At 36.8% G+C, this 15098-nt stretch overlaps 1 protein-coding gene across 1 annotated transcript; it reads right to left on the minus strand.

The window, feature by feature from the left end:
* Positions 1-1696: 1696 nt before the first annotated feature.
* Positions 1697-14777, minus strand: LOC104900750 (cinnamoyl-CoA reductase 1). The gene is made up of 6 exons (XM_010688258.4): positions 14577-14777; positions 13124-13293; positions 10281-10466; positions 9852-10014; positions 2784-2973; positions 1697-2073 (listed from the first exon to the last, which is right to left on the minus strand). The coding sequence occupies exons 1-6, from the start codon at positions 14692-14694 to the stop codon at positions 1941-1943; spliced, it is 960 nt and encodes a 319-aa protein (XP_010686560.2). The 5' UTR covers positions 14695-14777; the 3' UTR covers positions 1697-1940.
* Between the last annotated feature and the right edge of the window lie 321 nt (positions 14778-15098).

The following is a 15098-nucleotide window of genomic DNA, read 5'->3' on the forward strand; positions in this document are numbered from 1 at the left end:
CTTCATCGTCGCCCAAGAATAAGACATCGTCATCTCCGTTAGATGGAGGAGATCGGTGGTTCTCCGATGTCACCTTTTTCTCTCTCCTCCCCTCTAGTCTCTCTCTCTTACTTACTTTCTCCAGACTCTCTCACTCTCTCACTTTCTCTCTCCTCCTCCAGAAAAAATGGAGGTTGACATGTTAACTTCTTGGAATGCAGCGCCATTTTCTTCTTGGAGCTCCGACAATACAACCGTCAAAGCTCTTTCAGGAAATCAGCTTATTTGTTTCATCCGGTAGTGGTGGCACAAGAATCCAGGGTAGACCTCCTTAGATCAGAGTCGTGCACTGAGGCGATCATTATCCCCGACGACGACTCGCCGGAGATTCGTCCTTGTTTATCGACGGTTAAGGTAAAATTCTGGAGGAAATGAGAGCAGAGAGAAATTATGGAAAAAAATGGGGGAAATAATAGGAGAGAGAAGATAGGGAAATGAGAGTAGAGAGAAAATGAGGCAAAAAGATGGGGAAAATGAGAGGAGAGAGAAGATGAGGGAAAATGAGGGAGAGAAAGGAATCATTTTCTTTCTCACGTTGTGGTTTTTCGTTTTTGTGCAAAAGTACCCCCTTCTAATTACAAAGAGTAACCCTTACTTTCGGTAGAAGTAACCTCTTAGCATTACAAAAAGTAATTCCTAATTTCAGTAAAAGTAACTCCTTACATTACAAAAGTAATCCCTAGTTTCTGTAAAAGTAGCCTCTTATCATTTGAAAAAGTAATACTTAATGTCACTAAAAGTAATCCCTTATCATTAGAAAAGTAATCCCTAATTTTAGTAAGAGTAACCCCTTAACATTCGAAAAAGTAACTTGTAGTTTGACTAAAACCAACACCTTAGCATTAGAAAAAAAAAACCTAAATTTAATACAAGTAACCCCTATTACACAAAGTAACCCCTCTGAAAACGATTCAACAAAAGTAACCTTGTTACGAAAAGTAATCTCTGTTACGAAAAGTAATTCCTCTAAAAACGGATTCACGCTTGGGTTTCATTATAAGGCACAACTTGGACCTTTTTATTAGTTGGCCACATATTTGTTCAAGGTGTGACCTGCTTTATACACAAGTTTTAGCAGCCAAATGGACTAGCTACTTAGTGAATTAACCAAGTACTGACAAGTGGCCACCGAATCGTACAAAGAATTGCAACAATCAACATATACTCTGTTGACGTCATGTTAGTAGAGACAAAGTCTCAAAAGCTCATAATCTCGTTGTCAAAGCAAGAGAAGGGCAAGAGAGATAAGTTGGTATTTCTTTTTTTTTTGTTTTTGGTAATAAGATAAAAAGAAATCTCGATAAGTTGGGGGAAAATAAGTTGGAGAAAAATAGAGGAAATTCCAACTTGCTAAAGGTGATAATCGATCCCAAGACCTCCTGAAACCGGAAGGGAAGCTCTAACCACTAGTCTATCCCTGACTCTTAATTGGTATTTCTTATTGATCTGTCTGTATTATTGCATTGCCAAAAACAAAGAACATATACTCTTCTATGGGCTGTCTTTGGTACATTTTGTACCCCACCCTTTGCCTGAACACCATTGGCTCCTACCTGTCCGCCGTAGTTTCCAGTTTGGTTTCCTGGATAACAGATACCTCCACTTTATTCCTCGCCTAATTAACATGGCACAAAAACAAGGTAAATCACTCAAACACTATTAAAATGAATGCTTTAATAAACAAATCATAGGGTTCATCTTTGTTTATTGTCAAAGAAACCATGCTCCAATTCAAGAACACCAAAAATTACAGTAATATTTAGTCGTGGGTAAAAGTTTACATACATGATTGATGATACATAATGTCTTCTATGTCCTGTAATCCTGTATAGATAACCAGCAGTAGTAAAGACTAGAAAACATTTATTTTCTTTCTTGAATAACAAATTGCACTTACACCTCTAATCTAACAGTCCCAGCTTTTTATAACTCTCCACAGAGTCTACCAGAGTTTCCTCCAGCGGTCTGTAACTCCAACCGAGCTTCTGTAATTTCTCAGAACTGACACCATTTCCATCAGCAATCTCGATCAGGCTGTCAACACAGTAAGCAAAGCACGATTAAAACAGAGTCGCCAAAAGCATCAGATTAACTCATTCCAAACAAGAATGACTTTAAGAATCATATTCTAGAATGTCTCTAAGAATACATAATAGCTACATATTTTCTCGAGTTAAGCAATACCTAAATTAAGATTGACTTCAAATATCATATTCTAGATCTAGAATGCCTATAGACAAAGTTCTCCGAAAATAGCTACATGTTTTCTCAAGTTTTAGCATACCCTCCCTCTTCGGACGAATTATCTTATTTTCACAATAATAGACTACATGTCTACATTTGACTTGTAGTTAGACCTTTCTCAAACTCTGACCTGTAATAAAGTAATCATCTTATTTTTTTTTGGTATGTTATGAAATTATTTTTTAGATAATTTTGGCTATCATGATATTATATTAAATCTTGGTAATTTAACAAATGATGATCAAAGACAACGAGTTTGACTTCTATACTGCATTGTCTCCCCTTTTTTTTCTTTTTTGAAATTCAGGCCGGACTGTAATTGGGAGCATGAAATGGTTAATCTACAATACCCTAAGTAGATGTTGACAAGTCATTCGTAATTCACAAGAAATGTTCATTCCAACTGACAGATTAACAAGGGTCTTCATATATATGATTGGTGAAAGAGAGCAACAGGACATTCAGGGAATTGATGAACCAGAGAAGAAGACAAGAGATACTTTTTTGGATAATTATAGTTGGGATAGATGCTTCTCAGCTTGTCCACCAATTCCTTCACCCTAACAAGATGAGATGTGCATATATATCTTCCTTCAGCCTCAGGCTTCTCAAAGACCATAAGCAGGGAAGCAGTCAGATCACGCACATCTACAATCATCCGAAGCTTGTTTTCTGTTGATTCATATCCTTCTGTCATCTCAAGCAAATAATGTTTAGTCCTTTTCATGGCGAGGCAGGTTAACTGGAAAATAAATGCAGTCTATAACATGGATTTACAGCATATATAGGAACAGTCGATAACAACTTAGGATAAGCCAAGATATATCAAACCCTTCCCACCCAGCTGCATTGCAATATCTATTGATGCCTTATGTCTATATAGGTCAAACACAAAAGCATTCGGTGTCCTTATCGCAGAGCTTCAAGTAGCACTCATCTGACATGAGATGGACTGGACTAAATGAAATGCAAATGAATCTTATTCTCTAAACAAGATCTGCAGGATTACGCTATCACCAGAAAAATGCCATTTATAAGAGGTATGATACAAATAGTCAATTGATGGAGAAAAGTTTTTGTTTGTCTCGTCTTGACCTGTGATAGATCACCCCACAGATACAAATTGCATGGAAGATTAACAAACTACATATCGTAACATTTTTTTCCAGATAAACAGCAGCATATATATTTAAGCACATCAGTCATTGAAATATTTATTTAGCCATGCCTTCTACAAGACCAAAAAAGAAGCTCCAAGATTCTTTTGTCGGGATAACTAAACACAGACAGCTTCAGCATATTAGATTTTCCAGAGAGATGATACACAAGTCAATATTTAAGTAATTGTCTGGGACGCTGGGCAGCCGCTATAGCTAGTATACTATATGAATTAAAGACCAATTCCAAATATCTATTGTACTTGCATCAAACCTATCTTACTACTTACCCAGATCGTACATTTTATCCTCGACACTCTGACATTGTTAAGGGAGAAAAGTTAGTTAAGAAGCTGTTAAGCTTAGCTGGCAGTTAGTTAGTATTCAGTTACAAATCAGTTAGCCCAGCTGATTACACTTGTATAAAAATAACTGATTGTATGATTTGAATGATCAATCAATGATAAAACAAATATCTCTTCTCCTCCTTTCCTTCTATCTTCTAAATTTTCTCTCTGTTCTTAGCTAAAATTCGGCAGAGACTTTGATCCTGCAACATTGGTATCAAAGCAAACCGATCAAAACTCATCCAAATTGATTCATTTTTAGTTCATGAGAATCTCTATGAGATTGCGGTTCTACTGAGCTAAGAATTTCAATCATCGGATAATTTTTTCTCGGTCAAAATTAACACCCTATTTTGTCAAAAATGAGGAAACTGTTGTTTCTTACAAATTCTCAGTTCATATAAATCTCTGTAATCTCCTGATTCTGTCGAACAAAAAATTACAGAATTCTGTTGCATAAATCGCAGTCAAATTTACACCCTATTCTGTTCAGAAATTTGAGAATTTCTTTTGTAAAACTGGCACCTGCAACTAGATGTCGCAGTCCTATGGATGAACAAATTTAATCCTTAGAGCAGAAATTTCACGCTCAATCACAGAAGGTTGATGATCAGTCCAAGAAGATTGATGATTTGATGACAGTAGTTCTGGAGTTGAAGAACCAAATGATTGAGAATGGCACTCCAAGTGGTGAAGGAGGTCAGGGAAGTCCTAGAATTCCTAAAGCAACAGGACCTAAACCTTTGGGGTATGTTCCTGAACTGGAGTTTCCTAAGTTCGATGGATCTCATTGTAGATTGTGGATTAGAAAATGTAGCAAATACTTTCATTTGTGCAAAATAGCTGATGACCAAAAGGTTGATTTTGCATCACTTTATATGATTGACAAGGCTGAAAAATGGGTAACTAGTTACCTTTCTGTGAGGAAGAGTGTGGATTGGGCTGAATTTGTGGTGGACTTATCTGCCAGATTTAAAGATGATACAACATTTAATGTTGTTGAACAGTTTAATAAACTACACCAAACTGATTCATTAGAAACTTACATTGATGAGCTTGAAGATTTAAGTTCTGTGGTCTTACAACATCATCATTCAATACCTGATGAATACATTTTGGAGAGCTTTGTAGGAGGTCTAAAACCTGGAGTTAAGCCCTTTGTGAAAGCTTTAAAGCCTACAACAATTTCAGCAGCAGTAGAGATTGCTAGGCTACAAGAGGAAACTCTTAAAGCTCTTCAACCAAAGTCAACCAAATTCTCTCCATTTTCATCCAAACCTTTGCCTCCTTTATTACCTACACCAAGCCTGCCAACTCAAAATCCTACTCCCTTTTCAACATTCAAGCTCACTCCTAAAAATGCTAAGAATTTTAAGTATATTCCAGCTGATGTGAGAGCTGAGAAGATAGCTAAAGGCCTTTGCTATTATTGTGATCAGCCATACAGTAGAAATCATAAATGTCAGTTTCAAGAACCTCAACTGTTTACAGTAGAAATTGCTGCAAATACTGGCCAACAGGCTGACATTGATGAAGACAGTGAGAATGATGTTGATATTGAGCCTTTGATTTCTGTTAATGCTCCCTCTGAAAATCAGAATTTTCAGACTATGAGAGTACAGGGCAAGGTGAAGGATAAACTCTTCCATATTCTAGTGGATTCAGGTTCTACTCACAATTTTTTAGACCTAACTCTAGCTAAGAAACTTGGGTGTAATATTGAGTCCATTCTTTCTCAAGCAGTAGGAGTGGCTGATGGCAATCACTTGCAATGTCAACATGTTTGTAAGTGCTTTCAGTGGAGTATGCAAGGTCAACATTTTGAAGCTGATGTTTTGTTGATCTCATTGGGGGGCTGTGATATGGTTCTTGGAGTGCAATGGTTAACTACTCTAGGGCCTATTTGTTGGGATTTTAAAGCATTAATGATGGAGTTTATGCTGAATGGTAATCAGTTCGTTTTGAAAGGAATCCTCAAAAGGTTAAGGTGGTTGAAGGATCACCATCATCAAAATTGATGCATTATGCTGTTCAGTTATGTGTCCTGCAGGTGAGGGACTTGTCTTTCATGTCTATGGAGACAGACATGTCCACCAATTTTTCTCCTCACCTGGAGAAGTTAAAACAACAGTACCAAGATCTTTTTGAAGATCCTCTTCTTCTTCCTCCACATAGGGGAGTGTTTGATCACACAATTCCTCTGGATCCTGGTTGCAAACCAGTGAACATAAGACCCTATAGGTATCCACTGAAGCAAAGGGACATTATTGAACAGTTGGTCCAGGAGATGTTAGATAGGGGTATTATACAATATAGCTCCAGTCCCTTTGCATCTCCAGTTGTTTTAGTTGGGAAAAAAGATGGAACATGAAGGCTCTGTGTTGACTACAGAGATTTGAACTCTAAAACTATCAAAAACAAGTTCCCTATTCCAGTAATAGATGAACTTCTTGATGAATTGGCTGGAGCTACAATCTTTAGCAAGTTGGACCTTAAGGTTGGATATCATCAGTTGAGGGTACATGTTAATGATATTTACAAAACAGCCTTTAAGACACACACAGGTCATTATGAGTTTCTTACAAATGCCTTTTGGCCTTACAAATGCCCCTGTTTCTTTCCAAGGTTGGATGAACAATGTGTTCAAACCATTGTTAAGAAAGTGTGTGCTAGTCTTCTTTGATGATATCCTAGTATACAGCAAAAATAAGGATACTCATTGGAATGATCTGGCTGCAGTTTTTGAATTAATGAGGACCAATTCCATGTTCATCAAGGAGAGTAAATGCAGTTTTGCAATAGATAAAGTTGAGTATTTAGGGCACTATATCTCAGCTAGGGGTGTTGAGACTGACCCAAATAAATAAGGTGAAGGCCATAGACAATTGGCCTACTCCCAAATCTGTGAAAGAATTGAGAAGCTTCTTAAGTTTGGCTGGGTATTACAGGAAATTTGTAAGGCATTATTCACTCATCAGCAAGCCCCTTACTGATTTGTTGAAGAAGGGAGCTTTTACTTGGTCTGAAGATGCTGGTCAAGCTTTTGCTACTCTTAAAAAAGCTTTAGTTACTGCTCCTGTCCTTGTTGTACCAAACTTCAATCAACAATTTGAGGTAAAGACAGATGCTTCAAAAGGGGGCATTGGTGCTGTGTTGATGCAAAATAATCACCCTATAGCTTTTATTAGTAGAACATTGGGTTCTAAGTGGCAAAAGTTGTCTGTATATGAAAAAGAATTGCTGGCCATGGTGTTTGCAGTGCAAAAATGGGAGCAATACTTGGTTGTTACTCATTTTGTGATACATACAGATCAAAAGAGCTTGAAGTGGCTCTTACAACAGAAGATATCAACACCATTTCAGCATTTCTGTTTGTCTAAGCTCATGGGCTTTGATTATGAAATCAGGTTTATAAAAGTGGAAAAGAAAACCAAGTGGCAGATGCTTTGTCTAGAGTGCAAGGGTCAGATTTGTTGAGTATGGCCATTTCCATTGTCTCTCCAAACCTAACCGAGCTTTTGCAAGCTAGTTATTTACTGGATGACAGTTTGAAGGAGGTTGTGCATCAACTACAACAGTCTCAACATGTAGATAAATTCAGTCTTCAAGAGGGGCTCCTAAGGAAAAATGGGAAGTTAGTAGTGGGTCCAGATACTTCTTTGAAGACCAAGATCATCACCTGGTTACATTCTTCTCCAGAGAGTGGTCATTCTGGTCGAGATTTAACTATTAAAAGAGTCAAGAACCTGTTCCAGTGGAAAGGATTGAGCAAAGATGTGAGGCAGTTTGTGAGAACTTGCAAGGTTTGCCAGGCCTCCAAGTATGATCCTTCTGCTAGCCCTGGGTTGTTACAGCCTTTGCCAATTCCAGAAGCCATCTGGGTGGATGTTTCAATGGATTTCATCACTGGATTACCAAAATCTAGTGGGTATGAGGTGATTTTTGTGGTGGTTGATAGGTTGAGTAAATATGGTCACTTCATTCCTTTACCTCATCCTTATTCAGCTTTGCAAGTAGCTCAAGCTTATTTGGATAATGTATTCAAGCTTCATGGGTGGCCTAGAAGTATAGTCAGTGATAGGGATGCTATCTCCCTAAGTCAATTTTGGCAGGGTTTGTTTAGCTAGCATGGTACAGAGTTCCTATTATCTTCAGCTTACCATCCTGAGACAGATGGTCAAACAGAAATTGTGAACAGATGTGTGGAGACATATTTGAGATGTATGACTAGTGAACATCCCAAGGAGTGGCATGCTTGGCTTCCATTGGCACAATGGTGGTACAACACTCACTTCTACTCTGCCACTCAGATGACTCCTTATGAGGTAGTTTATGGACAGTCTCCTCCATTATACCTGCCATATCTCCCAGGGGAATCTAAGATAGATGAGGTGGACAGAAGCCTTCAAAGAAGAGAAGAAATGATGGCTATGCTTAAATTTCATTTAGGCAAAGCTCAGGCAAGGATGAAACATCAGGCTGATAAACACAGATCAGAAAGATCTTTCAGGTTGGAAGAACGGGTGTGGCTGAAGCTACAGCCATATAGGCAGCAATCTGTGCAACAAAGGAGCAATCAGAAGATATCTCATAAGTATTATGGGCCTTATCAAATTCAGGCAACAATTGTTAAAGTTGCTTACAAGCTGAAACTGCCTCCTACAACTAGAATCCATGATGTCTTTCATGTTTCTCAGCTGAAAGCTTTTCATGGAAATCTGCCTATTGCTACCCACATTCCTCAATGGTTTCATGGGCAAGATGCTAGTACTGTTCTTAGACCTCAAGTATTGTTGGATAGAAGAGTTGTCAAGGTCCACAATCAAGCTCTAAGTGCAATATCTGATTCAGTGGGAAGGAACTTCTGAGTCTGATGCTTCCTGGGAAGTAGCAGCTGATTTTGAGACTAAATTTCCTGATTTTGACTGTTCAATTCATTGATTTGAGGTCAAATCCTCTTAAGGGGGAAGGAATGTTAAGGGAGAAAAGTTAGTTAAGAAGCTGTTAAGCTTAGCTGGCAGTTAGTTAGTATTCAGTTACAAATCAGTTAGCCCAGCTGATTACACTTGTATAAAAATAACTGATTGTATGATATGAATGATCAATCAATGATAAAACAAATATCTTCTCCTCCTTTCCTTCTATCTTCTAAATTCTCTCTCTGTTCTTAGCTAAAATTCTGCAGAGACTTTGATCCTGCAACAGACATGGGTATAGACATGAACATGTTATTTTGGGCCAAAATTACACATACCATTCATAAATTTGCTAAGTCGGACATTCAGACACATAGCTCCAAGATTCCATCACAGATAATAGAGTATGAATAACATAGCATCAAACTAAACCATGACCTGCCAGAGTGGGGTCAGCTACAAAAGATTGTGGACCAAAAAAAGAAGAAAGCGGGTTCAAGAATCCATGTCAGAAAGCTCGATCACGAGTTACACTAGGTTTATCTTCCTTATCATAGGTTACAAGGAGAGTTGTCAATTAGATGACTCATGAGAGGTTCATTATATTCAATGGAGAGTACTATCACTCTATCAGGCATTAGCCCTTCTGAAGATCAATGTTTTTTTTATAAAACCCATTATGAGTGAGGACTATAAAAAGATCAAGCAAGACAAGCTGAATTCTGAATGTACAATAAGTACCGCGCCTTAACCAATTGCTTTACTATCTCTATTCTACAAGCCAACTCTTGAGGAGTTTGGTGTCAATGGAAAAAACAAACTAAAATACCCTCACTAACATAATAATAAAAATTAATTAAAAAAATTATGCAAACATCATTTAATCAATGGATTTTGCTACATATGCACGTGACAATTTCATGTTCGCTAAATAAAATGATTTCCGATTTATCTTTAGAGGAGCTATGTGAACCATTTTTCTTACCTATTATTTGAGGTTATTAGATGTAATAATACAATTTTTCTTTCTATTTACCTTCACATGCATATAAGTCTAGACTTCTAGTTCAATTATAAAGCAGCAGGTATTTCATGAAGATGGAAACGATATTTATAGAGATCAGTTCACAAATTGAGGCAAAAACTACCTTTCAGAAGCTCAATGAGCACCAAGCTACTTGAGTTGACAGTTGATTGCATCATAGGACCCAAAACAAGTGTTGGACAAACCGATACAACATCAATACCACTTCTTCTCGCATATTCGAAAGCTTCCAATTCAGCTTCTGTTTTAGAAGCAGAGTACCAGTTCTACAGCAGTAATTAATAGTGTTAAGCATGAGTGCAGTAGAAAATATCTCTGCGACTACAAGACCCCCCCTCCCCTCAATTTAAAAAAATTGGAAAACTCTCCAAAGGAGATGGTGAAGAGATAAGGAGAAGTAATAACAGTTTGCCAAAAAAAACACAGTACCGCTTACAATAGGTAGGTGAAATACTAGACCTTGGAGTATTAGACTCTACATGTAGCACTATAGTTTATGAAATAATGTGGAGTTACGATTATGATTGCATACATCAGTTTTCTTGCAATATTCTTTGTCAGACCAGCAATTTTCATCCTTCATTTGACCAGCAGGCCAGTTAGGATTCACGAGAACAGCAGTACTGGATGATACAAAGACAACTCGCTTTACTTTTGCCTCTGAACATGCTTTGAGAACATTCAGTGTGCCCTTCACTGCAGGTTCCATCAACTCCACCTACTCATACATCAAAGGAAAGTCACAAATAGAAGGCTATAGTTTGAAAGCAATAAATACTATCATCAAAACAATGACGAAAACAGAGTGACATTACTCATTTTAAAATTAAGAACATAGATACTTGGGAGCATTATGCTTGCTGACAGTAGCATTGTGTATCTTGAGAAGCCAAATATCCCTCAAGAGAAAAGAAACCGAATTCTAGTATAATACAATGCTTCTCTTCTAGCCACAAGATGGCATTTTATACGTGAGATAGATAGTTGCTTCCCTTGGTCATTATTAAGGAATAGCGACATCAAGGCTTCTCATCAGAGCTTGCTACCAATTACTTCAAATTTCACATGTACAGAGAAATTCTTACTCGTAGCCTCTGTTTTGTTGGACGGAGCACGTTGTCATGAAAATGATTTCCATGGAAAATCATTTTCCAAGGGCAACATTGTAATAAATTTACCTTTTGGTTCCTCGCAAGAAGAATTAGAGAGAAAGAAAAATGGAAAAGGTGGGGAGAGGATGAATGGAAGAAGCAAAAGACAAAGACAAAGAATACAGAGAAAAATTTGACATTCTTATCTTTGGAAAGCAAAATGTTTTCGATTCTTGGGAGAGCTATTTTGGTTCCAAGGAAAAATATTTTCTAACCTTTACAAAACATCCAATGGAAAATGGAAAAAAACATCTCAAGGGAATTGTTTTCCTCCCAAAAATACATTCTCTTAATAATATGAATCTTGACAACGTTTAGATGGATAAATAGATGATAAATAGTTTTACATGAAATTGAAAAATAGTCTCAAGAAGCAACTTTGAGTTTGATACTTAATTGCAACTACACTAAAATCCAGATTGATAGCCTCTCCGAACTTCGAAATCTTGGCAAGAATCCGAGGAAAATATTTTTTATACTTCATAAGAAAGTAAGAATTAGTAACATATGACAAAAGCCACTAGCATATCTGAAAAGCACGTTAAATTGGTAAAAATTGCTTTAATTAGTATAAAAAAAAAAAAAAATCAATGAATAATCATTAAAACTACTTTCAATTTAGTGAACAACAGGATGGGGAATGAGATCTAAGGAAAAGAACTAACCTCAAACACAATCTCTTGATAAGAAATTCTCTTACTTTCCAACAAAAATGATATGATTAATATATGTCCATTCATACAATTCTTATATATAGTCTAAAAGTTTACTGAACATTTAGTTATGATCAAAGTAAGTTCTAATTTTCGTATTTGCTCACTAAAACTTCTAAAGAAAAGGTAATTATTTCCAAACCCAATTAATCAAGTAACCACATCCTTCAACCAAGTATTCGTTCCACGATTCTTCCTTGTCAAGGATTGGATAACCGGATCCACATCAGTGTCAGTTCCATTCTAGTGTCAAATTAACAAAGGATGTAACTATCTAGCAGCTAGAAAATTTACGATAAAGTAGGACCCCCCTGCATAAGAAAGCTCTAGATAAAAACTCAAAATGTAAAAAGTTGCATGTGGCCTACATGTTCAGAGTTCTTTTTTTGTTTGGAATAAGGCTGTCATTTGTTCATCTGGGGCTGTTTGACAAAACAAAGCCTCTCTTCTGTTACAGTGGATTACTGGCTATAAGATAAGAAGGTTGAATGTTTGGGGTATGGCATGGCAACAAAAATCTGCATAGGATGGCTTTTAAAGTAAAGAGTTTCTCGACAGGGGTTTCAGTCTGTAGCACATGCCTGCTAAGTCACACTAAAGGAGGTACCGAGGTAGATTCTCTGTCAAAAAAGCTTATATGATTGATTATGCAGCCACCACAGGAAACTGTTTGAACGTTTGTGAGTGCATGTGATGAAAACTAGAATGTAGTTTGATATAAAGTTTTACCCCCTTCTATGAGGCATCATGTGCCTTAATTTGGTGCTTTGTACTAGGGATGCTAAGTATAATGATCTGGTCTGCCTTAGAGATCTTCCCAGGAGCTCTCTTAACTAGTGTGCTACTCGATGTAGTTTTGGAGTCTGATGTCTTGTTGGCTCCCTCCCTATGTTATACAATAAATTATTTTTCATTCCTGAAAAAGAAGATAGCATGCCTCTTTGTGTCGAATGTTGCATATACAAAACTACTTTATTTTAGCTCACAAAATCAATACATGGTCAACAAACTCTAAACTCAACTTAAGAGAGCAGCATCTTCTGTGAACCATGGTCTGCACTTAATTCAATAAGGAAAAGGAAGCCCGAATCTGGATACGGTCCTGCCATGCATGAGACTCTTTCATTTTCCTACAAATTCTCCGCTTTTTTCACTTGCAATGTTTCCTATTTTAGGAAGTTGCATATTACTTGCAACATTGACATTTTTGTTAATATATTCTCTCTTTCTCTGTCCTAGCACATGGGATCCCTTTTTTTATCTCTCTCCCTCCTAAATTATTGTGCCATAATCCAATGTTGGAAGTAATGAAGAACGGAGGAAGCATTAGTTATATGATCTTAATTAAGGGGAAATGACATTGCTCAAATGTTTCAATTGACATTGTCACGGGCCACTTTACGTACAACAGAGAATTTGTACATTCCTCACTTCTCCCCCCACTCTAACCAACAAAAATTGAAAGAATCAACTTCCGACCATTTATATGGAGAACAGGAAAGTATGCTTGCCTCAGGATTAGGCACAGAAGTGGAAGGAACGGGACTGGCAACATGGAACACACCAACACATCCATTTATGGCAGTAGACATAGAATCGTAATCTAGTAAATCAGCCTTGAAAAGTTTCAACTTTTCTGATGCTTTCTCCAGCTTCTTCAAATGCTCATATTTGGGATCACCTGCACAACATTCAACAAAATTTAGCCAGCTAATAAGTATCATGTTTGCTTCTTTTTTGAAAACTATCACCCAGCAAAGTTCCTTTTGACTTGTTTATAGTCTAAATGCTGAACAAAAGCAGCATATTTGACTGTAGAAAAATTATAACTTAGTAATGCATCTAGCTCCCATTGCATACGAGAAAGCGATGACCATGAATCTAGTAGAAGCATATTGTTTCGAACACGTTTAATTCTAATATCATTATGATACTAGGAAATAAATTGTTCTTTCTATTTATGGACGCATGAATTTGTTTTTACAGAATATGGCCAGGTATAACATCGAAGAATGTATTCTTATATAAAATTAAAATCAAGACAGGATTTTGTTCCATTCCAAAACAATACTCCTACGCAATCGATGACATACACATAAAAAAATTGCCATTAAGGCTCCGTTTGGTAGGGCGTAAAACGTTTTCCCGGAAAACTGTTTTCCTCTATTTTCAGTTTTACATTGTTTGGTTGGCAAAAGAGTGTAAAACCATTTTCCCTTGGGGTAAAATTACTCTCCCAAGGATGGAAAACCATTTTCCTTTCAAAATGAAGGGAAAACTATTTTCCTTCTTTCTCTTGTACACTCCTCTCACTACCTCCTTACTTTCCCTTTCATTTTCCTTTCATTTTATCATTTTTTTTACATCGAACCAAACAACGGAAAACTAAATCTGGAATTGTGTTTTCCATTGTAAATTGTTTTCCATGAAAATCATTTTACACTGAAAATATTTTACGCCCTACCAAACGGAGCCTAAGTGATAAAGGAACTCCATTGATAATCGATTCCACAACTGGAAATACCAGACCCAAAACCCATGAAACTAAAATCCTGGGTATGACACTGCTCTTAGTCTCCTACCCCATAGTTTATTTTGAATTTACAAGAATACTGTGACATACTGACATATGGTAAAATATGGGCAGCAAATAGCGTCACACCAAAAAAATACTAATACTTGGTCTCTTGCATTATTGTATCTTATGACATAAATTCAAAATTAAATCCATTTGATGCTCTTAATTTTTTAAAAAATTATTATACAATTTGATGTTACTACTGTACATTCTTTTATAATTTTGAAGCAAGTATTGCATGTATTTCAATCTAGTATTATTGAACAAACCAGGTGGAGTATTTCAAAGATAACATTTTTAAACAGGCCACAGGAAACAGATAGTTCAAGAAATAAATTATTAAAATAATTGAAATGGATAGAAAAGAGGGAGAAGTGAGTAGTTACTAGGATTACGAACGGTGCCGTGAACAGTGTAATCGGAGGAGAGAAGAAGCTTAACAAGCCATGAAGCCACGTATCCTCCTGCACCCGTCACACATACAATTCTGCCTCCATTCGCCATTCTTTTTGATACTATGCTTTGTTGATTTATGAGCGCTCTCTCATTCTACCTGCGTCGTTGAAGTCAATACAATAGTAGAGAAATCCTACTTTAAATTTATATTCTCTTTCTCTGCATAGTGGTCCAGTGGAGTTGGTACATGACATATGTGATGATGAATAAGTAACCGATTTGTGACGTGTCAATGTATTAAGTAAAGGGCTTTGCTAAACAACGCCCTAAAATTTCCTATTAACGCCCTAAATACTGTATTTTTATACTATATTTTTATACTGTATTTTTATACTGTATTTTAATACTGTATTTATATATTTTTATTTCTTCTCTTTCCTTTCCCATTTCCCTACCAACACCACCAGAGACGTTGGTGCCACCACCACCATCACAAGAATGTCGCCGCCGTC

The sequence above is a fragment of the Beta vulgaris genome, chromosome 1 (assembly GCF_026745355.1).
Source record: "Beta vulgaris subsp. vulgaris cultivar EL10 chromosome 1, EL10.2, whole genome shotgun sequence".
Lineage (NCBI taxonomy): Eukaryota > Viridiplantae > Streptophyta > Magnoliopsida > Caryophyllales > Amaranthaceae > Beta > Beta vulgaris.